The 26,296-nt window shown below is 48.3% G+C and overlaps 1 protein-coding gene across 1 annotated transcript in view; it reads right to left on the bottom strand.

Moving 5' to 3' along the window:
• Window positions 1-26,296, bottom strand: part of PDXDC1 (pyridoxal dependent decarboxylase domain containing 1) — a 1,210,974-nt gene that overhangs the window by 2,739 nt on the left and 1,181,939 nt on the right. Inside the window, exon 22 of the mRNA XM_069647127.1 lies at window positions 16,890-16,994. Coding sequence (XP_069503228.1) covers window positions 16,890-16,994 — 105 coding nt within the window. The remainder of the gene's footprint in view (window positions 1-16,889; window positions 16,995-26,296) is intronic.

Raw genomic sequence — 26,296 nt, 5'->3', positions numbered from 1 at the left:
GGTTTTCCACATTCTGAATTGACTTGTCCTGACGATGTAAACAGTCGGAGCCTTCTTGGGGTCCAGTCTATCCATCATATCTCCTCCTTAGATGAATAAGGAGGTGGATAGAAAGCTGGCAAACTGCGACAAGTGAAATTCCGATACGAGCTTCGGAAGGAATGAAGGGCGCCCTCTAAGGGTCAACTTTATCTTGGAAAAAACAGTAAAAAGTGGCTTATAGGACACGGCCTGCAACTGGCTCACTCATGAGCTGAGGAAATTGCGACCAAAGGCAGTTTTCCATGAAAAGAAGTCTCAAATGACACAAATGCAATGGCTCAAATGGAGAGGCCATAAAGAATATTAACAACAGGTTCAGGTCCCAATGCCGGCACCACAAAAGGGGTCAGGGGAAGGTGTTAGTAGTCAGGCCTTTCAAAAATTAAACCACCAAGGGGATCATTAAACACAACAATGGCCTAGTACGATAGTCGCTTGTTTTGTTCCTCCCCTCCCTTTATGCACCCCTCTCCCTCACCTTTTGTTTTTCTCCGGCTCTACCAGAAATGTCGTCAGGCCTAGTACGGTAGTCGCCTGTCTGGTTCCATTTCCTTCCCACTCTCCCCTTCCCTTCCTTATCTATGTCTTAGCTCTTGCACTATCTGAAATGTCGTCAGGCCGAGTACGATAGTTAATTTCACATCCTTACTGTTCATGGCCTGTAAGAATGTGGTTGTATTTTCCCTTGTTCCCTCCCTTGCCTTGAAGCACTTTGAAACATTGTGTATAGGCGCTATATAAATAAACGATCATATCATATCATAACCCTTGTTCTGGTGTGCGCTGAAAAATGGATAGTGCCACTAAACAGCCCTGGTTGGTGGCAACCTGAAGACCCCCGTCTTGCCAAATGAAGCAGAAAAGACAACACCCTTGAGATGTTGGATAAAAAGGGGTTCACATTCTGTGCTCTGCACCAGCTGCAAAACATTCTCCAACGGCAGCGGTATATAGCCTTAGTTGCTGGAATTCTGGCCAAAAGCAACACCTACATCACATCTTCTAGAAGGTCCCAATCCCTGTACAATAAGCCTTTCAGAACCCACGTGTGCAGGCAGAGCGTTTGTACACCCGGGTGAATAACCAGCCCCCTCTCCTGAGAGAGAAGGTCGGCCTTCTCGGGACGATGATGTGGAGGACAGATAGCCATATCCAGAAGGTCCGGTTACCATGTCTTCCTGGCCCAGTCCGGGGCCATCAGGATCATGGTTGCTGTATACCTCTTCAGGCTCCTGATCACTTGAGGAAGGACGGGAATTGGTAGGAACGCGTACAGGAGCTGGAAATTCCAGCCAGCTCCCAATGCATCCATTCCACCAGTGCTCCTCAGGAGAAATTTCCTAGAGCAGAACAGTTTGCACTTCCTGTTCACAGTGGAATCTGGTGACCAGATGCAGGATGTGAAGAGCCCTGTCCTCGGAAGGAAAAACCTTGCCCGTAGGAAAATCCAGGAGAGCTGTGATGAATTGGAGTGTTTAAGAAGGGGTCAGCTGAGACGTCTTTAAATTGTGGGAGAAGCCCAGCTGTGGAGGTGGCACATGGGATTGAGATGATCCAAGGCTTGATCTGGAGACTACGCCCTGATTAACCAATCATCCAGGGTGGGAAAGATGTGAATCCCCCTTTCCTAAAACTGGCTGCTACTATCGCCAATAGCTTGGTGAAGACCGTCTAGGCGCAGCCAAGGCCCGAAAGGCAAAACTCCAAACTGGCAGTGAGTGTTGCCTATGACTAACCTCAGGTACTTTCTCTGCTTTAGACAGATCGGCACATGAAAGTAAGCGTCGACCTACATGGAAGCAAGCATCCTGTAGGTTGAGTGACGCCAACCAATCCTGAATTTCTAGGGCCTGGAGGATCTGCAAGAGTGTTACACTCTAGAACCTGTCCTTCCTGAGGAACCTGTTCAAGCACCTCAATTTCAAGATGAGTCGCAGATCTCACTCCTTTATTGGTACCAGAAAATAATGGGAGTATCGCCCCCTGTTCCTGTACTGGTACCAACTCTATGACACCCTTCTCCATAAGAGAGGAAGCCTCTTGCAAGAGCAGTGAGTCTGGAACAGGAGGTGGTCTAGCCAGAGGGGAGCAATGAGGGTGTTGGGGGGCAGTAACCCTGGGAGATCACCTGAAGCCCCCACACATCTTTAAGTAGTAGTGCACCATTCATGCAAACTGGTATAGTATGGCATAAGCCTTCAAAGAGGTTTTGCAGCAGGGGTTGCACTGGGTGGACAGGGGGGAGAGATACTTGAGTGGCCTGTGCTTTACCCTAGCTACCTCTTGAAGGTTGTTTTGCTTTCTGACCGTAGTTGTAGTAATGAAAGGGCTTGCCCTTCCATTGTAATGAGGGATGAGCATGCTGTCTTATCGATGCCCTTAGGGACTTTGCCGCAGCCTTTGAAGCTTGCAATTTTTCATGCTGTCATCTGCCTTTTGTCCAAACAAGTGAGACCCATCAGGCAGCATTTCAAGCAGTTTTGCTTGAATGTGCTGCGCAAAGCGTATTTTTTCTCAACCAGGTGAATCTTTTCATGACAGAACCCGCCACCATGGACCTTCTGACACAGTTAGCCATGTCGAGTCCCGACATTAGGGCTTGGCGCATGGCTTCTCTCCCATCTTCCACAATGTTATAGAAGCAAACCCCCATTGCTTCTTTACACATATGCTTTGCTGACTCAACCACCACAGACCATGGGGTGGTGTGTATGTTTGGCAAGTGCACAAGAAGCACTTTACAGCTTTTAGTGCCATGCTGCCAGAGGCTAAAACTGTTTTGGCCAGAGCATAGTAGTGCTCATCATCCCTGTCATGAGGTAAGGAGTGGTAGGCGCTTCCCTTGTTTCCAACGGTAGCTGCCTGTACCACCAGACTTTCACAGGATGGATGCCTGGTAAGGAACTCAAGGTCCTAAGAAGCTGGTCTGTACTTTCTAGCAAAATCCTTGTGGACTGCTGGTCTGAGCAGGGAGTTTTCCATAGCTCCATTAGGGGATTCTTGACAGCATTATGAAAGGGAAGGAAACGTTCAAAAGTGGTGTCCTTGTCCAGAATGACTGCTAAGTCACATTATTTTATTTCCCTTCTACGGGGACCCCAACCTCAATCATCAGACGCCTTTGCCATCTTTTCCTGTATGCCACACTGGGGTGGGCTTGAGGATCTCCTTGTAGAAAATCTACCACAGAAGACGTGTCTAGGCCACTTACATCATACCAGGCCAGATCAGACAGTCTTTTTTTTCGCTGCCTGAAACTCCTCAGGTTGTCGAGGAAAACTCACAGGTTCAAACTGGAAGGGAACCAGGTTGTCATCCTCGTCGAAAAGGCCCTGGAAGGAGTACATAAAATCTCTTCTAGACCTTGGAGCAAATCTAGTCAAGGGATCTTTACTGTCATTGATGAATGGATCTTTGATGTTGACAGCGGTGATGCAGCGGCGAAGAACGCGCCAGCCTCCGATGGTGTCGACAATCCTCGAATCTAGGATATCACTGGTGTCGGGGCATTTGGTGTTGTGGATGCTGGTGAACCTAGTCCCCGACGGCTTTGTTAGGCCCTGTGGGCTTGACTGTCTTTTTCCCAGAGAAATAGAGAATGGGTGAGCCTGCTTTCTCAAACACCTGCATCATTTTGATGCGTAATTGATACCTGTCTTTCTGGAGACGAGTCTGTGGAAAAATGGTTCTTCCTTCTCTACTTCTTTGATGAGGAAGAAGAATGTCGAGAATCGCTCCTCGAGTGAAACCTTTTACGGTGCTTCTTCGACCGTTTTCTCATTTTCTTGGGCGATTTTTCGACTGTGGAGGTTTTACCTTTTACGAGTCTGCATTTTGACAGTGTCGTACTTGGCAGGGACAATTTGGAGGCTCTCTCATTTAAGGCTTCCGGTGTCATGTCTTGAATGAGCGCAATCTGCCACAACATGGTCGGTACTCGGGCACCACAGATAAATTCTATGGGGTCAGTTAGCAACATTTTAACACTGCAATCAACAGCACTTTTTGAAACCCTGAGGGCCTCGGAGTAGAAATGTTGGAAGTAATCTATGAAAATATGCACACATTTTTTAAAAAGAAAAAGGAGGCAGTTCTCTCTGAAGCCATGTTTCCAAGCAGCATACTGGGCGTACAGACAAAAGGAACTGAGGCTACGGAGCGCTGAGTGCACTAGTTGTACCGACATGGACGTCACATCCGGTCACAAAGACGACTCTACGATCGACGCCAGAACGCAAGGTGGCCCATGCTGGGAAAAAGTTTCAGAGAGAGCTGCAAAGCAGGTGAATATATCCAAGATGAGGAATCCGTGGGTGGACACAATCCATTAGAAAAATATACTTGATCATTGAAATGGCTTTGGCACCCCAACTACTGTCCAACAACACTAAGCCATTTTTTCAGATTGTGGGTCGCGTTTCGTAGTACTAGTAATTAGTGGGCTCTGCGCACCTCAGGGCAGGTCGTTGTATTTAATGGGGCCTGTGTCAGCCCAGTCGTCTGGTGGAGCTGGGGCAGTGCCGGCGGCAGGCGGCAAGTGTATTTCGGATGATCAGGTAAACTCGTAGAGCTATGTTTCACAGTCGGCCACACTCTGCTGTTGAATGCCCCTGCGACGTCGGCTCTGGCATCTGTACCACTGGAGGGGCCGGCGTCGGCTGAGGCAGTGTGTGGCAACACGTTGCGGATGATCGGGTGAGTGTGTTGAGGGCCGCCCCACCGCCGCCTGCAGCTCCAACAGAGGTTGTGCCTCAAACGCTGGCTCTGGCATATGAGATCAGCGGCTGTTCGGCCGTGCGGAATCTGGGCCCGCCCCGTTATGAGCCTGTGAGGCCGCACTTGAGTGCGAGGGGGATTCTGTACCTGAATATATGGCGATTTTCAACAGAACTCTCTCCCTTAACGCTGCATATGGAACAAGTTACTTAACTAACTGTTTTTCTCCAGCATGGGTCTGGCATGGATTCACATGCTCATGAATATTCCCCGTCGTCAGGCTGGGAATCCTCGGTAAAGAAAAAATCAGTATCAGTTTCGTTTCTGATCTGTCTTTCTTAGTAGTAACCAATCACTGATCTCTGGGTCATACTGCCCCCAGCCAATGACTGCCCTCTCCCTAAGCCCCGACCTCTGGCAGCCATCCTCACATTTGGTAGCACGCCAAGTGGCAGTATGAAAAAGTGAAGAGCCGCAGAGGGGTAGGTGGGAGGGTTCGCATGTGAACCCGTGCCAGACCCATGCTGGAGAACAACAGTTACAGGTAAGTAACTTGTTCCTTCTCCAGCATGGGGTCTGGCATGGATTCACATGCTCATGAATAAAAGAATACATAGCAGTATACACATGCACAACCACGGGAGGTGGCAACAGGCTCAACATTAAGCAATACAACAACTCAACATTAAGCATCTCTTACCTCCTCACCAGGCTCACCTTAAGCGAACAGGTTGCGCAGCACTGCTTGGCTGACCCTGCACGCCTCCCTGGAGTCCCGATCGACATAGTAGAATCTTGTGAAGGTGTGCGTCGACCTCCACGTAGCAGCCCTGCAGATGTCCAGCAGGGGCACACCAGACAGGAACGCCGTGGTAGCAGCGATCGCTCTGGTCGAATGGGCTCTCGGATGGCCGGGCAGCGGTCGGTTTGCCAACCGGTGACAGTGCACGATGCAGCCGGAGAGCCATCTGGAAATGGAAGTCTTCGAGAGAGCCTTCCTTTGATTCACAGACCCAAAGTTCACAAACAGTTGTGACGTCTTCCGAAAACTGTTTGTGCGGTCCACGTAGAACTTCAGCGCTCTAGCTGCATCCAGCGAGTGCAAAGTCCTCTCGGCCGGCGGCGAAGGCAACGGAAAGAAAACTGATAACACCAAGGGCTCGTTGAGGTGGAAGTCCGACGGCACCTTGGGCATGAAGGAGGGGTGCGTCCTCAGCACCACCCTCGTGTCATGAAAAGTCAAGTATGGAGGCTTGCAAGATAGGGCCTGAATCTCTCCCACTCGTTGTGCAGAGGTGATGGCCACGAGGAACGCTGTCTTCCATGACAGGAACTTCAAAGGCGCCGAATGCATAGGCTCGAATGGGGCCCCCATGAGCCTGGTCAGCACCACATTAAGTTCCCACGCCGGGGCAGGAGCCTTCACCGGCGGGAATGATCGGAACAGTCCCTTCATAAATTCCTTCACCAGGCGATGAGACCACAAGGACGCCCGTCCCGTCGTCCTGGTAGATCGGGAGATGGCAGCCAGATGTACTTTTATGGAGGCGTGAGCCAGTCCAGCCTTGGCCAGCGACAACAGGTACGGCAGTACTTGAGGGGCCGTAATTCGCAGAGGGTTAATCTTCTGTGCACAGCACCAGACAGAGAACCTCTTCCATTTAAGACTAACACTTGAGAGTTGAGGACGCCCTGGCCTTTGCAAGAACCTCTCTGCAATCAGCCGGGATATCATACCCTCCAAACTCTAGTGCTACAGGAGCCAGGCCTGCAAGTTCAGCGACTGTGGGTCGTGGTGGAGAATTGCGCCTCCTTCTCTGGAGAGAAGATCCGCGTCCGCCGGCAGCCTGACTGGCGGGGACGTTGACAAGTCCAGAAGGTCCGGGAACCAGACCTGCCTCGGCCACGCCGGTGCGACGAGGATCATCCTGCACCTGGACTTCTTGCAGCAACGGCAATGGAGGGAACACATATAGAAACAGGTCGTCCCAAGGGAACGAGAAAAAATCACCCATGCTCCTCAGCTGTGGGAACCTGCTGGCGAACCTCTGGCACTTGGAGTTCGTCGCCGCCGCAAACAGGTCAATCTCGGGTTTGCCCCATCGTTGGAAGAGTCGATCCACTTGATCCTGGCGCAGTTCCCACTCGTGGCACGAGCGCAGCTCCCTGCTGAGTGAGTCGGCGATGGTGTTTTTTATTCCTGCCAGGTGGAAGGGAACCAGAAACATCCCCTGGGCGACGGCCCAGTGCCACAGATCCTGGGCCTCCTTGGATAGTGCTGGGGATCTGGTGCCCCCCATATGCTTCCGTATGTAGAACATCGTGGTGGTGTTGTCTGTGAAGATCCTCACCACTTTGTCCTTGAGGGACGGGAGGAACGACTTGAGCGCCCAGAACACTGCCCGGAGCTCCAAGATGTTGATGTGAAGAGACCTCTCCTCCGGGAGCCAAAGGCCTCTTGCGTGGAGATCTCCAGTGTGGGCCCCCCAACCCTCCAGAGAAGCGTCCGTAGTCACCGTCTCTTGAAACGCCGGGGTTTGAAAGTCCGTGCCCGTCGTGAGGTGAGCCCGATGCCCCACCATAGGATCGCCCTACGGAACTCCTTGTCGAGGGGGATACTGTCCTCGAAGCAGCCCCTCGCCTGAAACCAGCGGGCGTCGAGGAACTCCTGTAGCGGACGCATCCAAAGTCTGCACAGGGGCACAAGGTAGATGCACGAGGACATCATCCCGAGAAGGGACTTGATGGACCTCACCCTGGCCACGTCCGTGGCTAACAGGCGCCGCACCTTGCCCAGGATGGTCTTGGTCCTCTCCTCTGAAGGGGAGGTCAATTGCTCCACTGTATCGAGCTTCGCCCCCCAAAAACAGTGCTACTTGCGATGGAACCAGGTGGGATTTGGGGTAGTTGATGGCGAACCCCAGCTCCGTGAGCAACCAGACGGTCCTCGCCGTATGATCGACGGCGAGTTCCCTTGACCTTGCCCGGATTAGCCAGTTGTCCAGGTGGGGGTTGACGCCCGTCCCTGCAGGCGCCGCCACTGGTGCCAGGTACTTGGTGAAAACCCTGAATGCCGACTTTAATCCGAACGGTAGGGCTCTGAATTGGTAGTGGCGTCCCTGAACCACGAACTTGAGGAAATTCCACATCCCCATTCTGAAAAAGGCACAGGAAGTAAGCATCCTCCAGTTCCAACGACGATAGGAAGTCGCCTTCCTCCAGCTGTCCCAGCACGTGCTGGAGGGTGACCATCCTGAATTTCTGCGCCTTGATGTATTTGTTTAACCCACGCAGGTCCAGGATGGGGCGCCAACCGCCTGTCTTCTTTCTAACGAGGAAGTACCTTGAGTACACTCCGGAGCCCTGGAGCCTCCTGGGGACGAGCTCGATAGCACCTTTCTTGAGCATCGCCTTTACTTCCAACAGCAGTTGAGGGACGTGATTCTCCTTCCTGGCCACGGGAGGAATGCGAGGGCACTTCTTTTGGAATTCCAGCGAGTGCTCGTTGGCCAGGGTGTCCAGCACCCAACGGTCAGTGGAGATGGACTCCCACACGCTGATGAACTTCGTTAGCCGGCCTCCCACCAGGGTGCTTCGGTGGGGACCCGACGGCACGGCCGGGTCAGTTTTGTTTGGAGGAGGCCTTGCCGCCTTGGCCTCCTTGATAACGACAGCGGGATCCCCCTTGCTTGCCGCGACCTCTGTAGGCCTCCTGGGAAGAGGAGCGGGCCGCCTGGCGGCAAGCGGAAGAGCCACCGCTGGATCCTTTGGAGGCACCCTGTCTGCCTCCGGGGCTCCGAAAGGGCCGTCGCTGCTGAAGCACCCCAAGTGCCCGGGCCGTCTCCTAGTCGGTCTTGATGGCCTTTAGAGACTCATCCACTCCCTTTCCAAGGAGGTTGTTGCCGTCGAACGGCATGTCCAACACTCTGGTCTGGACGTACTGGCGAAAGTCTGTCGCCTTGAGCCATCCCCATCGTCGGAGGCAAACTCCGTTGCCCAGTTGGCGAAAATCTGGTATCGGCGATGTCCGTCGCCACCGTTATGGCGTGATCCGATGCCACCTCGCCCTCCTGCAGAATTTGTCATCAGGCAGGAAATCTAGCAGGGGCGCTATCTTGAACCAGAGCTCCCTGTTGTAGCGGGCCATGATCGCTAAGGCATTGACTGCCTTAATCGTCGTCGCCGCCGCCAACGAGATGACTCGTCGTCCCATAGAGTCCAACTTCTTGCCCTCGCTGTCCGGCGGGGAAGTGGAAGTTGAAGCCGCCGTGCCCGCCGCCTTCTTCTTAGCCGCTGCCGAGACGACCGAGTCCAGCGTGGGCTGGGCCCTGAGGCACAAGGGGGAGGCATTGTGGACTCCGTACTTCTTCTCGTACCTGTCCCTCTTGGCGGGTGTCGTGGCAGGGTTCTTGAGGACAGCAAGCCCCTCGTCCCAGATGTCGTTGAGTAAAGGCACCGCGAGGACCGTCTTCCTCTTAGCCTCTCGTCGTTGGTACAGAAACCCCTCCTTTTTCTGTTCTTTAGGGCAGAGCTGGAAGAGCTTGGATGGGGACGCCCGCGGGGTGGGGGGGGTTGTGATGACGGGATGTCTGCTGTGTCATCGTCGCCGTCATCATCCGTATCCTCTCCCGGCGAGGGGGATGAGGGGTCCACCGGTCTCGCAGGAACGAAGGGCGGAGCGGGGTGGAATCTCCTCCGCTTGTTCGGAGGGCTTCCCGACGGGCCTAGTTCTGGCTCCTCCGTCGGGGTGCGTGGTAATCTCATCCTTATCTCGGTACATAAGGATTGGATTGCCAACAAAATGGCTGCCGAGCTATCCTGGGGCTCGGGCAATGGCTGTGTCGGACGGGATGGCCACTCCATTGGGCCCTGTTCGTCTTCGCTATCTTCGATCACGTCAGCAGGGACCACCCCCTGGGATCGAACCTTCTCGAACCCCTCGTTGAGGTTTCTGAACCTCTCGTTGAGGCCTATGGACCTTTCGTTGAGGCCCTTCTCGGTCTCCACCAGTTCCTCCTCAGAGGCTGATTCCGAGTCTGTAATAGCCACCGCCCCCCCTCTTTTTCAGCTGGGGGCTTCACGGGGGTCTTACCGATGGGCTGGAAAGAGGATTCCCTCCGCGGCGGACACTCTGGGCCCAGAGGCCGTTTCCATTGGCGTAGTTTCAGCCGGCTCTGCCAGGGTCGCAGCGACCACTTCGGTAGAGGCCTTAGCCGGGTGGATCAGAGCCCTCACCACCTTAGGTGCGTCCTGGGCCTTTGCCTTGGGCGGGGGGGGGGTTAGCGCCTCGCTCCCCCTTCGAGATCGACCGGGTCCACTCCAGCGGCCTACCCGGGTTCTCAGACTTCCTCTTCCCCGAACCAGAGCGCTGGCTCGTGGTCGAACGTGCCGGGGAAGTAGTGCCTTGCTTGGCAACCGAAGAGCCCGACCTTTCGGTGCTCCCGGAGCCCGCGGACTCGCAGTGCTTGGCCTTCTGTTGGGCCCCGTCGCCGGTGCGCCCTCAAAGGACTTAGAAGCCCGCTCAGACGACTTCTTCGCCTTCTCACTTGCTGTGCCCTTCTCCAGCCAGGTGGCGAGGCGGGAACAACGATCTTGTTTGGTCCATTCCGAAAGGTTCTTGCAGAACGCACAGTCCTTTTCCACGTGCGTCTTGTCCCCATGGAGGCAATAGAGGCATCGCAAATGCTCGTCCTCCTTGAAAACATTACATAATCAGCATCCAGGGCAGTTCCTGAACAGCTTAGATCTGGGCGTCAAGCTCCTCTTGTCCTGGGCCATGTACGTTGAGGTAGGCCGCAGATCTTCCGAAATCCTCCAAGAAGTGTAAACTCGACGAAAACTTCACCCTTGAGGGGCGTAGAAGAATTCCGAAACGGGTCCCCGTTATCGGAAGTAGAAAGGCTCGATTAAACCGAACAAATTAGAAATTCTCCTGAAAAAGCATGAAAACGCAGTAAAAAAACTCGAGAGCTAAACACGAGGACTCCCAACACTTGAGCGTGCGGTAAAAATCTGAGGATGGCTGCCAGAGGCGGGGCTTAGGGAGAGGGCAGTCATTGGCTGGGGGCAGTATGACCCAGAGATCAGTGATTGGTTACTACTAAGAAAGACAGATCAGAAACGAAACTGATACTGATTTTTTCTTTACCGAGGATTCCCAGCCTGACGACGGGGAATATTCATGAGCATGTGAATCCATGCCAGACCCTATGCTGGAAAAGTTCCAACACGCTGCGCTGTATTCGTATCAGAAGGTTAGGATTTTGCAATCAGGTTGTGTGTAGTCGCGGAGCTCACGGGTCAGGCAGCCATTCTAGTTGCTGCTCAGAAGCACCCCTGGGGAGCACCTTGAATTGATAATGGGTGCCCCCTATGTGAAATCTCAGAACCGCCTGTGCATTTGATGGATGGGCACATGAAAGTATGTGTCCTGCAGATCCAACGACACCAACCAGTCCTGAACTTGAAGAGCATGGAGAATTTCTCCTAACGTCACCATTTTGTATTGGTCTTTTCTCAAGGACTTGTTTAAGGCCCCGAGACCCAAAATGGGACAGATTCCTCCCCCTTTTTTGGGTACCAGGAAATAATGGGAATACCAGCCTGATCATCTTTGCTCGGGAGGTACCTCTTCCACAGCTCCCTTCATCAACAGTGCTCCAAGTTCCTCATGGACCTCCTGTTACGGCTGCTGGGCAGCAGGGCTGGTCTGTCCAGTGATTTCCTTAAAAAGGGCCGACAGTACTGCCATTTGACAAGCTCCAATGCCCAGGAGTTGGAGGCTATCTCCCACCACTCGGGCAAATGCTCGCAAATTCTCCCCCCACCAAGCATGACATGGCCTTAGAACTCAAAGCTGCTTCGGTGCTGTCCCTGCTACTGTTGATGCCATCTGCTGGCCTCCTTGAGGCCCGCCTTCCCCTTCTGGGATGCGGCAAACGCCTCTGACCTTGCCCGAGTTGAGGGAGCTTTGCCTTTTCCCCCTGAACAGGATGAGCCACAGGAATCCACTTGCTCTAATGGAAAAGCTGAAGGATGGCTTGGGAAGTTGTTGCACAGCTGGGCCTAGTCACTTAGAGGCAATCTTGGAGTCCTTTAACTTCCTAAGGGATTCATCGGCCCCAGTGATGTCCAGCAGCTTTGCCTGGACGTTCGGTGAAAATCCCGAACTATGGAGGTAAGCTTGCCATAAAACTGTGGCTGACGCCATGGTCCTTCCCCCATGCAATTTGAAATGTCCAGTCCAAATAGCAGCGCTTCACAGACCACCGACTTTCAATCATCCACGAAGCACAGGAACCTATCCCGCATTTCCCCAGCAGGGATATGCTCAGCCGTCATTACTTCATTCTCCACAGACCCCGTGAATATTTCGCAAATGCATGACTCATTTACAGCCTTCAGGGCCATGCTGTTTGAGGAGAACATTTCTTTTGCAAGGGCGTCATACTCCTTTGACTCCCTATCAGTCGGCAGGTTTGATGTGGAAATCAATGGCCTTGTATTGACCGTGGCTGCCTGAACTACCAACCCCTCAGGAATAAGCTAGCCTGAACTACCAACCCCCTCATCTTTAGCTCCACCCATGGTGGTCATCTTCGGATTTGGTCGCACAAGTAAAGTGGCAGTAGCTGAGACGTCTTTCGAAAGTCCTTCACGCGTGCAACATAGAATTTTCAAGACACGCGCCACGTCCAGCAAATGCAAAGATTGTTCAGCAGGCGTAGAAGGGTTTGCAAAGAAAACTGGCAGTATCAAAGGATTGTTTAAATTAAAGTCTGACAGGACCTTGGGCATAAAGGAAGAATGAGTCCTTCGAACCATTTTCGCTGGGTGGAACAACAAATAGAGACTTTATGAGAGAGCCTGTACTTCACCAACCCTCCTGACCGAGATGATCGCCACGAGGAAAACTGTTTTCCAAGAAAGACACATCAAGGTTCAAATTGCCGCCCCATAAGCTTGGGATTACCACATTATGCTCTTCACTGGTGAAAAAGTTCTGAAGAGGCCCCTGAGGAACTTTTTGATGAGCCTATGCGACCACAGGGAGAGCTTGCCCACAGTCCGGGTATACCGGCTGATGGCGGCCAGGTGTACCTTGATTGATGCATGCGCAAGGCCAGCCTTGGCAAGTTACAGCAAGTAAGGAAGAAGCTGTGGTGCTGTCAGTCGCCATGGAGAGATCTTTTTTGACCAGCACCATACTATAAAACACGTCCGCTTATGCTTGAAACAGGCAAGGCAAGTGTAGATGGAGCCCTGATCTTAGCCAGAATGCATTCCAAGGGCCGAGAGTGGTGTCCAGTAGCCAGACCGCTAGGCTCAGACGCTTGATCGTGGTGCAGGATGGATCCTCCTTCCCTGGAGAGCCGGTCTGAAAGAGGAGGCAGTCTGAATTTTGGTGCCACCGAGATGTGGAGGAGATCTGGGTACCAGATCTGCCTGGGCCACGCCGGTGCACTGAGGATCATCTTGCAGGGGGATAGTTGGAGTGTGTTGATCACACATAGCAACCGTATTGGCAGAAATGCATATAGGAACTTGCCTTCCCATTGGATTGAGACGGTGTCGCCCAGACTCCTTGTTTGAGGGAACCTGCTGGCAAACTGCTGGCACTTGGTGTTGATTGTGTAGCAAAGAGGTTTATCAGAGGCTGGCCCCATTTGTTGAAGATCCGAGACACCTGAGCTTGCTGGAGCACCCACTCATGGCTGGACCACAGCTCTCTGCTGAGAGTCCACAATGGTGTTTTGAATGCCTGCTAAGTGAAACGGGACTAGAAACATCCGCTGACCAATGGCCTAGCGCCACAGGCTCTGTGCTTCCAGGGAGTGGATGGGAGATCTCGTTCCGCCCTGTTTCTTGATGTAATACACAGTGGTCGACTTGTCAGAGAAGATCCAGACTACCTTTCTGAAAAGCTGCAGCTTGAAAGACTAGAGCCCAAAAAAATGCCTGCACTTCCAGGACGTTGATATGCAATGTGTTTGCTTCTGGGCCCCATAGTCCCCCAGCGTACAGTTGGCCTGTGTGGGAGGGCGCCACAACCCTCCAGAGAGGCGTCGGTAGTGACAGTTTCCTGATGCACTGGGGCTCTGAAGGGAGCCCCTTGCAAGATGTGAAGGCAAATGGACCTCCACATCAGGGTTTTCCTGAACATTTGATTGAGGACTAGCTTGTCGTTCCATGAGCCGGCGGTATACACCCACCTGGCGTCCAGAGGTCTCATGTGCAACCTGCAATGACGGACCAGATTCTGATAACACTCAGCGATGCATAACATAATCCATCGTGAAACCTGCTACTTCTGTGAATTCACAGAGAATTTACCTTGGAGAAAGTGTCCTTGAAGTGCCTCTAAACCTGCTCTGAGGACCTTGCCCATATCAACCAGTTGTCCAAGTATTGGAATACGAAGATGCTGCCTGTGGTGGGCCGCCACAACTGCCATCAGCTAGGTAAACACCTGGGTACGGAGGTCAGGAAAAAAAAGGAGCAGCTTTAATTGATAAGGGGCATCTCCAATGACTAACCTCAGGAATTGCTTGTGCTTATTGTGGAAAAGCACGTGAAGTAAGCGTGCTGGAGGTCCAGCGACTTCAGCCAATCCTGAAACTGCTGAGCTTGAAGAAACGCCATCAAAATCACCATCTTGAATTTGTCCATCCTCAGGAACTTGTTTAAGGCCCTGAGGTCCAGGATGGGACTGAGTCCTCCCCCTTTCTTGGGAACCAGGAAGTATCAGGAGTACCAACCTGAACCCTTCTCTCCGGGTTGCCACTGCCTGTACAGTTTTCTATAAAAGAAGGGCTTGCAATTCCTCCTGGAGTTCCCGTTCTGTCTGATGGGAGCGTGGTCAAAGTCTTTCCGGAGATCTCCTTAGGAAAGGCCGGCAACAGCCTAGCTCGACCAATTGCAGGCGTTGGAAGTGATCTGCTTCCATTTTCCTACAAACCCAGAGAGACTCTCTCCAACCAGGGATGCCTGAGGGGAGAACACAAAAGATGTTTCTGAGATGCAGGTGCTGCCAACGATTCAGCAGGGTTAGCCTGTCTGAATGCCCCTCTACCTCTCCCTGGGAACCTGCATTGCCCCTGCTTGGCCTAAGGAAGCATTCTACGGAAGGTGGAACACCACCTGTAGCCTTCCCCCCTATAGCCAAAAGAGAAACATTTAGTGTCAGGTTACTGCTGTACTGCCAGCCCCAGTGACTGTGCAGTTAGCTTTGTGCAGCTTTGTACAGTCCGCTTCAGACCTTTAAATCTGTCGAGGGACTCACCGGCTTTCAAGACAAACAAATGTACACATGTCAAAGGTCAGATCAAGGAGTTTTGCCTGGAAATTCGGTAAAAAAGCATGAGCTCCTAGGGGAGGCTGACCTCTGCAGCACCTTAGACGTGCCCATGGCATGACGCAAATAGTCCACAGCTTCCAGCCCAGCCTGGAGCGGCTGGCATGTAATTTCTTTCCCATGATTTGTCTGGTTGCAGTCACTTCTGCGAGACAAGAGATAGGTTGTCCCTGATCTCTCCCACTGGGAAGTAGTTGGCTCCTGTAGTGATGGTGTTCCACAATATGTGTGAGTACAAGAGGGGTTGACTGCCTTCAGCGCCGTGCTCTCCGAGGTGAAGACCTTTTTAGGGTGCTTCGACCTTCTTTGATTCCCTATCTGTGGAAAGGTTGAAGTTCGAAGGCCTCGAGTCACGGCTTGTACCACAAGCCCAACCGGCGCTACCAAAGTTGCATTAATGGGCCCGGGATGACAGCATTGAATGGCAGAGCTTGTTCCACCTGCGGTTCTCGATCGAGAATGTCAGTTAATTCGCATTGTAGCAGCGGTTTCGACATGCACTGAAACAGAGCGCCACAACCACCTTGCATTACTGGGAGTTGGGGGTGTGAATACAGGGCTGCCTGCAGTAGCTCGACATTGGGGGACATGTCCAGTCCACTTGCATCATGGAGGCCCTCCAATAGACCTGCTTAGTCCACCATGATGTCGGGTAACAGGTCCATGGCCGAGCAAAACAGTGGCTCCATCCCATAAGGGATTGGGTCCCTCTCCTCATCAAAGATCGTCTGCATTGCGTCAAAGAACTATGTTCTGGACTCTAGCATTTAGCTCCGGTCCTGTGGTACCTCTGATGGATATAGGACTTTGTGACCCGAGGCTGGCGCTGATGGCAGTACAAGCATCGATGCAGACTTTACACTCTCGGTCGAGCACAAGGGCGCTTGACCTCTCCCGGCTACCTCTGTGGTGGATGAACTAGGTGTCCAGAGCAGCGTCCAACTGCGGCACCGAGGCCTGCCCTGTACCAGCCACGGCCTTCTCAAATACCTACATCATTTGCCTCTTAAAGCACTCCCACTCCATCCTTGATGCCCACTTTGCAGGGTATGACTTAACCCTGCCAACCAATGAGTCAGAATTGCATCTGCATCTCCGCCTCTTTTTGTGAGAAGAAGAAGAGTGTTAGGATTCGCTGCCCAATGCGTTTATTATGACACCTGCTCTGTTTTTTTTTTTTTTTTTTTTTTAGAGTAGGTCCATTGGTGTCGTGCCCCAAGGACTTAGTGACAGACTTTGCCAATGATTTCGAAGTGGGTCCATCAATCACCAGTTTTGTCAAATGTTCCTTCACCGTTTTTGGATTCATTGGCCAGTCAAAGACCACATTGCTCCGTATCATGGCAGACACTGACATACCACACACAAATAGTGTGTGGATCCGTGAGGGACATCTTGGAGTTGCAGTCCTCGCAGCGCTTAAAACCAGATGGTTTAGGGCCCGCAATTCTGGTAAAGCAAAGAAACTGAATTGAAAGATGGAGCTGTGTTCCAAGTAGCGTGTGGAAAAAAGGAACTAAGGTAAGGGGGCGTTGTGCATCCCTTTAGTCCAGTGATCAACGTCACATCCAGTGTGGAGGAGTGGTGCAGTCGAACACGAGGGAGTCGAGAGAAGATATCAAGCTGCACTACAACCTCTGTCAATGAGGAATCTGTGGGAAAATGCAATCCATTGAAACAGGTTGTGCAGTACTTCACAATAGCCCTTGAATAAATATTAACACAAAATAATTCTAATTGAATACTTTCTTTCTGAAAACCACTATGAAGAGCATACCTGGATGTCGGTGTTTAGAATGGCTGGATGTGGGTGTTGGTGGTGGAGTTGCTCCTGTGCCCTGCGCTTTGCACACATAAGTCTGCTCTGTGGACTCCAGTGATCCTGCCGGAAGAGAACACAAAATGTGCAAACTTTTTTAACAAAGTTTAGGCAAAAGATAAGTGAAAATCAGAAAATGGAACAAGTCAATCTGGCAGGAAAGTCTATACAAATTGCATCTTGTCATATTACAAAAAATTAGAATTTACTACAGTGAAGGAATATGTGAGAACCAATTAAATCAAAGTACTTTAAATTTTGCGTACCAACCTGTAAGATCAGTAAGTTGCATAGTGGGCCTGCTAGATGGATCTGTGTGTAGGCTGTTGTCAGGAATAAGGGCTGGGGGAGACATGGGGTGCTGCAGTTTGCTTCTTAGCAGTGATTGCAGGCTAACAGGAGTTTGGAACTTCAACTCCCAGCAGCCCCTGGGTACAAATGTAGTTCTCAGACTTTGCGCGCCTTGCCATCTGGCTGTGATTTGAGACAGCTTATCAGCAGGCAACGGCGCGGTGTAGGTGCAGATTATTTTGGCTGTTATGCGAGGTTCGGTCGGAGGAAAACTGAGTTCCCTGCACGCCGCTCAATGCAGTATTTCGGCAGACAACAGGAAGGTGAACCATGGGCTGGGAGGCAGTTATTCAGCAGGGTCTACCATTACACGCTGCATTCTCAGTCCGGGTAGTCCCGCGGGCTCCCGGACTAAAGATAAGTACTGGCATGCCTGACATGAATGAAACTACTAGTTGCTGAGGCGGTTTGGGGACTGCTTAGAAACACATTGGTGTGACTCATGGGGTTTTGCTGTGCTATGTGGGCTACCCTGTGTTTGCTATGTGCTTCCTAGAACTATTGCAGTAGGGGTATGGACGGCATGTCTGCTGACCAGGAGAGAGAGGGTGTTTAGGATAACAAACACAGAACTTAAGGTGTCAAGAGCAACAAGTCTAGAAGCGAGGAAAAACAATTAATCCTAGATCAAGGGGCCATGTGTGCTTAGATAACACGGGTCATTTGTTTAAAGCGAGCTAGTGCTAAGAATGGTGCTGACTAAAGAGTGCTGTTGGTTTCTGTATACGTTTGCTTATGCCTGCCGAAGGGGCCATGCGTTTTGTCATCTCATTTTGGGAAGTTTCCCATTTGTTTCATTCAGCTTGCCGCAAATCGTCCTCCATGCATTCATGTTTATATGCTACATGTATTATTTTGTGTTTGACTACGTATGTACAGGAGGCAGGTAGATTAGGGTGACTTTCATTTTGGAGCGTGCAGCCAAGCAGGTGTTGGGCTGTATGAGTATGTATGATTATGCTCAAGCATGTTAGGTAGGTTTTACCCTGTGCTTCCCCATTCCTGACCAATCTAGGCGTTCCCTTTACCCTCTTTTCGGTGTTACTAACTTCCCCCCCAATTGGCTGCCACGTGGTGACCTGTGTTTCTAAAAGCAGGTGCCTGTGCCAACCACGGTGGGAGGGTCGAATTCATTCGGCTGCTGTGGTTTGGGGGAGAGTGTCAAACTCTCTACCCTTACAAGTAGTGTGTGTGACAGCTGTTGAGATGGATTTCTAGAATCTGTCCTGGTGGACAGACTTTCAGTGGTCACCCTTTTTATGGTGAACAGGGAACTCGGAGAGGTTAGCCAAAACCCAAACAAGGTACACACTGAAAGCAGTCAAGGCTATTCTCAGGAGTGTTTTTTCTTTTATTGCTTTGAGTTCATTTACAAGAATAACAAAAATATAGAATCTAAGTATCAAAATCATCATTTACATATTTCCTAAGTAGTCATGTCTCATCACAGTTCCCCAATAACATCCTAAAAGATGCATCCAATCTATTTCCTAGCCAGATGAAAGCATTTCAATCTGCGAACAATGTCAGTTCCTTTTCAATATGCTTACAAAAGCTTGTCAATTCATAAATCAGACGATTGTGCACTCCTTGCATCATGCGGGACCATAAAAACTCGAGGCAATCCTCAATCGATATTAACAAATTTCATCAATCTTGCTGTCCTAATTGTTTTAAAATGGGGACAGTAGAGGATAAGGTGCTTCAATGTTTCGTAAGGTTTGTTGCATTCCTCAAAACGACATCCCACAGAATGTTTTGTCTCATTAACATCCCAATTCTTAGTTCTATCTTTAGTATGATAAAGATTAAGTCTGAATCGGATGTAAGCTTTTCTGGTAATTTCACAAGGAAATAATGTGATGTGCTTATATCGTGGGATGCGTTGCTTGACGAATGCACCGTATTCCATATATAATTTATATGTCACAATACGATCAATTGTTTTGCACCAATCTAATTCAAAGAGTTTTTTTTTGGCATAGCTGGGTCGATGATAAACGTCATTCACTGTGATGTTAACTTCACCCAATAGTTGTTGCATTTTCAAATGGTGGTTATGAAAGGATGGGGGAGCATGGGACCCCAACACCTTGTTCATGTCCACATATAACGAATTTATGGGAGGATAATAGATTTTCATATAATTTGACAGCTGTCTCCATTTCCATCTAGATGATAATGCCACCAACCCCAATTCATGTCGGATAATGGCATTTGGAACAGACATTGGTAAGAACATTGCAGCTTTCAAAAGTGAACCTTGTAAACAATCCAACATAGTGGTCATACCACACAGATATGTAAAGGATGACACTTTGTCTTCAGGGACATACATTCAATTAATGGAGTCAAAGAGAATTTGCAATACCGAGTGTAGATCTTTTTCATTTGCGATAGAAGTGGCCTGGTCTTGCCTTTTATAATGTCCATCCATGAATTAATAGAATTCTGGGCTGAGCGATGATACCCCAAATAAATAGCATTGTTGATGCAGGAGACTTGTGTGTCCATAATATGCCATCTGAAATTACCTTTTTTTTGCTTCACTCCGAATTTCATGATGGCAGTTTTTGCCGGGTTTGGAGTAAGATTATGTTCCTTTGCAAATACCTCAAAGAGAATTAATTTGGTTTGTAGCCCCACCGGGGTAGGGTCTAACAAAATGATATCATCTGCAAAGGCGATCCATTGCAGAAAAATACTCCCAACATTCACAAAGAACAAATTCTTGTTTTCCCAGTTCTTCTCAAGATCTGATAAATACAGGTTGAACAGGGTTGCTGCTAGGTTGCATCCCTGTTTCAAACCAGAGCTGTTTTTATTGGAACGGTGGTACCCCCATCCATAGATATTTTTATTCTGTACAATGTATTTGTGTGCAATTTTATAATCCAATACATCAAGTCATTCGGAATTCCCATGTCAGACATTTTCCTCCACAGCAAATTGCGAACAACATTATCGAAAACTGAACTCATATCGATCATCGCGATATACACCAGATTAGAGTTCTTATTTTTTGCCCCTGCAATGACGTGTGCAAGAATAGATGCATTTAGTGTTGTTCTCATACACTTCCTGAAACCAGTTTGGAATTTAGAGTATAAACCCTTGGTCTCGATAAATTTCTCAAGGTCATGTAAGAGTAAGATCGCAAAGATTTTGGCCTCAGTATCAATTAGAGAAATCGGGCGATAATTTCCAGGTAGAGAAGGATCACCCCTCTTATATATCGGGAAAATATTTGCAGTAAGCCATGATTGTGGAATGTCCCCAGAGTTAAAAATATGATCAAATTTGGTGTCTAGGATTTGTGCCCACATAACAGGATCCGCCTTATAAAGACAGGGGGGAAGACCATCCGAACCAGCGGCCTTAGAGTACGACAATCATGAGATTGCCCAAATGATGTCACTAAGGTCCCACTTAATATGAGCAATGGTACTAAAGTCGACTGATAATCTTGGCACAGACCGAAATTTATAAGGCAATTGATATTTGGCAGTTATGTAGGTTTGCCATGTCTGATGGGAGGTGCAAAATGGAACGCTTTTACAATCAGCTTTTAAGGTACGCCAAATTACGCGGGTGTCATGAGATGTAATAGCACGTATTAATGCGCAATTCTCCTCGTTATATCTTGATCTACGGGCAAATTTTAGATTTTGTTTATAAAGAGACAAAATTTGACTCTGCCTCACCCTATGTCCCTCACTACCCAATTTGCTTTGTTTCAAATGTCTTAAGGATTTATTTTATCCCCTTTTCAATAGTTTACATTTCTGATCAAAGATATGGGTGTGTTTTACATTGCTTTTAATTTTAGAAAATTTCATCAGTACGATATTAACTAATTCCGAGTACTGTTCGCCAGACAGTTTTTTAGATTTAACACCACCATTCCCAAATCGCCTAGTTTCAAGCGATATCTGTTTGACGATCTGTTTGCACAACCCATTATTCCACCTAATGGAGTGCTGAGGGCGATTAATTTCAACCGCTGCTAATGAACTATTTGGTCCAAGCTGTTGGCATTTCAATTTCAAGGATGTAATAAGTTGCGCATGATCGCCAATCAATATCTGGTCTATTTCTAATGGGGCCATGTGCATTATGAGGTTGCGAGTGATATAGATAAAGTCTATCATTGAGTTCTTCGATCCTCTTTCCCATATGATTTTCGATTTCATATTGTTAGTCACAAGAAGATCCATATCCCAGTCAGTAAAGAATTCTCTAAGTTTAGCCCCTCTGATGCGCGATAAGGTTTATGAATTTAATAAACCTATTTAATTCTTGTTTCTACAATCACAATTAAAATCGCCACCTATGATAATTTCGCATATCTGATATTTACCAGAGATAGTTTCTAAACATTCATCAAGAGCTTCCAGCATCTCATCTATTGTTAGGTTAGCGGGATTCCAGTATAAGGAAATAACAATTAATGAGGGATATCTAATTTAGGGTATATTGAGATAAATCTCTAATAGACTTACAGAATCCCAAACTAATTTAGATTGAACTTCAAGTGATGTGTTGATTGCGATCGCTAAGCCCCCAAAGGGGTGACCTTGATGATGCCTCTTTGCTGGCGAGCTAAAGGTAGTATAGCCAGCCATTAACAGTGGTTCCATTTTCATGGATTCTTGAATAATAATTATCATCGGTAGCTCATCACTAGTGAGATTGCGATGCCATTTCATTAAGTTCACATAGCCGCAGGAATTCCAAGATATAATTTTAAGTTCTGTGTGATTGGGTGGCTATGTAACAGGTGTATTAGATGTTTGAGAAGTATTGGAGCATAATATGGCTGAGAGCATTGGTTCCAGCCAGGGAATACCTTTTTCATTTGCTACAACTTTTAAAAGCTCAGCTAAACCCAGTGCCGAGCCCTCATTCAGTTTCATGGAAGGTCCATTCAAATCAGAACAGTTTACATCATGCACATTTGAAGGTTCTAGAAATAGAACAGCGTCCTCCCCAAATTCAAAGGTAAACAACGCCAAACCCTCACTTTTTATTTCCTCTCGGCTAAGCCATATAAATTTCAGTACGGCCACTGAGCTAAGATAACATACAGCCCTAAAGTTGTTTGATCTTGCAATAGAGACCCTGGTAATGTCATCAGATTGCACCATTCTTAATTGGGGTATTTTAGAGAATAGAGAGAGTATAAATGAGCGATTCATACGCCTATCTCTCAGTTCTTCAGTATTCCCCTCAAGTCCAATGATATACTGCTTTTTAGCATCTGACTGTAAAGACCTAATTGGATTTGAGTTTAATGCTGGAATGTCAGGGATTACAAGTTTCTGGGGGGCGCTTGTGAGTGCATGTTCAGATCGATCTAATATTCTCCTGCTATTACCTTTTCCGTTGTGGCTGTCCACATCTGAGGTTTTGATCATAGCTTCTTGGGCTTCACCGTTGTTAAATAAGAGGGCATTTTTATTAATAGTTGATGAAAGTGATCTGCTTAGTGAAGAACCATGAATTGGTATGCGATTGAGGTCCTGAGGGGTGTCAATTGGTTCAGTGCTATAGAAACGACTGACCTTAGGACTCCCGGTGGGGAGTGTAGTCAATACCTGAACCGCTGCAGTTTTTTTGCCCATGCCATTTACTGCAGTTACTGGTGCGATTTTATTCCCCACGCCTTCGCTGGTATCGGTTAATTCGACAACCTCAAATTTCATTGTTTTACCCATAACATTTACCATTACTGGGTACTTATTTTGGCTCTGGACGCTTTTGTTTTTCCCAATTGGTTCCATGGTCTCAACATTCATACACACTTCACTGTAAGATTTCCTTACAGGTAAATTCAAGTTAACGCAACCAGAGGAGTCAGGTTGTGTGGTATCGCTTTTCATCGTGCAGCTTCTCCCTACAATCGGGAAGTAGTTATATAAATTAGTTTTCACTTCACTGCCTGTAATAGGTTCGCTAACGGATACCACACAACCCTTTTCCTGGTTTTCCAAAGCCTTTAAATGCATCTTACATATTTTAAGTTTGGTTACAGATTTACAGTTCAGTGCTTTTTGAGGTGCGCTCTTCTCCAAATTTGTGTTGGTAAATATAGGATTAGCATCCTTAGTACGAACAACTGTCTTCATTACTAGATTTGATATAATACCATTTTGACTCACTTCATCTAGTGCATTAGGTCCAGGTCTGAGTGCATCTTGACTTTCTTTGGACAGTTGTTCTACATCTATGTGTTCCTCATCAGTTATGTCTAGGCTAGGAACTGGTCCAGTTTCTTTTACTAAACCACCTTTCTTCCTTCCTTCCTTCGCTTAGCATATCTCTTAACAGCGCGTAAGTGTTTTCTTTTGGCTCGACGAGACATGAAAGTAAATGTCTCCTCAGAGGCAGCATTCTCATTCTCCATCTTTTCTTGTTGTTCAATTGCTTCCACCAGTACAGATGGACTGTTGGGTGTCGATATCGTTGGTTCCATTTTTGAAAAGTGAGTTGTAATTGTGACATTCAACACATCAAGTGATGCTTTGATCTCTTTCAGGTCATTTTCACATTTGCACATCACAATTTCAGGCATTTTATCCTGACTACACTTTTGCGGACAGTTCATACATTTGTCATGGCACACTGCACCTAAATCACTGGTTCCTTTACCATTGATTTCAATTTGAATGGATCTGAGGGTATCAACCGCAGTTATGAAACCCTCAATTTTATCCATTTTGGAACAGAGATAATGCAAAATAGCCTTAGTTTCCTTTAATTCAAGGTGAGTGAGCTTGTGGCCCTTGTCCAGGAGATCCAATATTTCAGTAATTCCCGGGAGAGAGGTAGGGGATTGGTGTTCAATTCCGCATGCTTCAATCATGCCCACTTCAGAATCGTCCTGTGACGACTTGCTATGGACTCTAATCTGATCAGGAGAATATAATAGTGCATGCGGGATAGCTCCCATATGTTCCCCAACGGTAACATCATCAACTGACTTTACAAGGGAAATGCGATTGAGTGATTTAGAGATACCCATCTTAGTTGTTCCATATACTAATGGAGTCATCAGACTTATAGATTGATTAATTTGTGCATCTAATTCAGCCATTTTCTGCATAGTGAGGTTAAAATCTTCATTACTTGGAGTGCAAGGGGCCGATAAAGTCATACAATCACTCCTATTTACATCGGCACGGTCCCTGTCCTTACCCCTAATAGGGACTTGCATACAGACGGAGGAGGCAACATGAACTTGAGCTGAGTGAGAGACATAGCTAGCAGTATTTATACTGCCCACAGGATCGATAGTGGAACCCTCAGCCGAAGTGTCCATTAAAGGCAGTTCATGGTATGAAGAACGACCTTTGCACACCAAAGAATCAATATGAGATGATGATAAAACATTTGTAAGTGCTTCAGTGCAATGCCCACTCCGCAAGCCGTTAGCCATTATTAATGGGCTAGAGAAATGTTAAAGCCGATTGTAATAATACAACAAAAGTTAAAACTTCCTCTGGAGACGAACGACTTCAAAAAAGGCGCCTTTCCTACTATGACGGCAAAAACTGTCGAAGAGCCAATTTATTCAAAAAATAATAAATGGAAATTGCCCCATTGTTTAAAGAGTAATGAGGAAGTGACTCTCATGGGGGGCGGGGCGCCAAAACTCAGAAGCACCTTAAAAAAAAAAAAAGAAACATTTTTTGAAGTGCAACAGTTTCGACTGTTACACGTGTCGAGTTAAAAATAAACGCACAATGTCCATAACAGTGTGCTCTATCAGTACACAATATAATTAAAAGTCCATTCTGTGGACACACAATGTCTTTAAATAATCTACACTGTGGACACACAATGTAATTAATCAGTGCTTAGTGACCACGGGTAGTTAAAAGGGTAATACTCATTTCGGACCTCCTACTTCCTGTTCCAGGCAATTCGTGTGCAGCAGATAATGACGTCCTCCTGATGGTTGGACAAACTGCTGCTGTTGGTCGTGGCTCAAAAAGCGTGGAAGCAGTGCAGAGTTAAAGTTTTAAACGTCCTCGATTGCAACAGCCAACAGTACTTTTCAGGTACTTCGCTGGTGCGCCATTCTTAGGAGTGTGTGAGTGGGGTCAGGGTCCACAATGAGTCCACACAATGAACCACACAATAATTCAATTTTAACAGGTATGTAAAAAAATAGAAATATTTATTCTAGGCCTTTACACATACTAAGAAATTTAATCTAGCAGTTGATATTATCGCACAATACTGAAAACCTATAGACATTTACAATAGGTTCTTAAAATGCATTAACATTATTTAAACACGACAAGAGGTAAGCAGTAAAGATGGAACCAAGTCACAAGTGGATTTCCCCTAACTTTAGCAGTCCATTCGCTAAGAAGAATGGGGCCTTGTGCTCAAAAGTCACAGGAGACACAATACTTCTCCCAAGAATATATCTGCAGCAGGCAAGTTACTTGTGTTCGTGATGTAACAAATAAGATATTCAACAATGGTAATAGGTATGTAAATTGTGTTCTTAGCTTTCAGGTGATACTACACAGGTTGGACAATCCAAGGTAGTGGAATGGAATGTTAGGATACAAAGGGACTGGTTCCCAATGTTAGGCTATGGAGGACAGGAGGAGACAAATGATTTGCGTTTACTTACCCCCGACTTCGATTTCCCCAGATAACAGGATTTCCCACTGTTGGTTCCGGTGAGAGGTGCCCAGGAGCTGCGGGTGCAAGGATTGTTCCGGTCAGGTGCCGATGGTAATCCCGGATGCAACATTCACTGATGCGGGATCTTAAGGACACTTCAAATGGCAGGGGAAGGGGAGTTCTAGCGAAGGCCACTGCACACAGACAATGGTAGGCGTCCTTCCAGTTGCGGTTCAAGAAGCTTCTCTAGGACACAATCTCTTGAGGCTGGGACGCTGACATTCGCAGCAAAGGCGACTTGTACCACAAACTGATGGCCACCGAAGTTCTGGGTGCAACTGTGGAACGGCAACGCTTCTGGTGAGGTAGCC

This window comes from Ambystoma mexicanum, chromosome 2q, assembly GCF_040938575.1.
Source record: "Ambystoma mexicanum isolate Mex_15411 chromosome 2q, UKY_AmexF1_1, whole genome shotgun sequence".
NCBI classification, from domain to species: domain Eukaryota; kingdom Metazoa; phylum Chordata; class Amphibia; order Caudata; family Ambystomatidae; genus Ambystoma; species Ambystoma mexicanum.
Note: the sequence above shows the minus strand (reverse complement) of the source record. Positions and strands in the feature narration are given on the sequence as shown.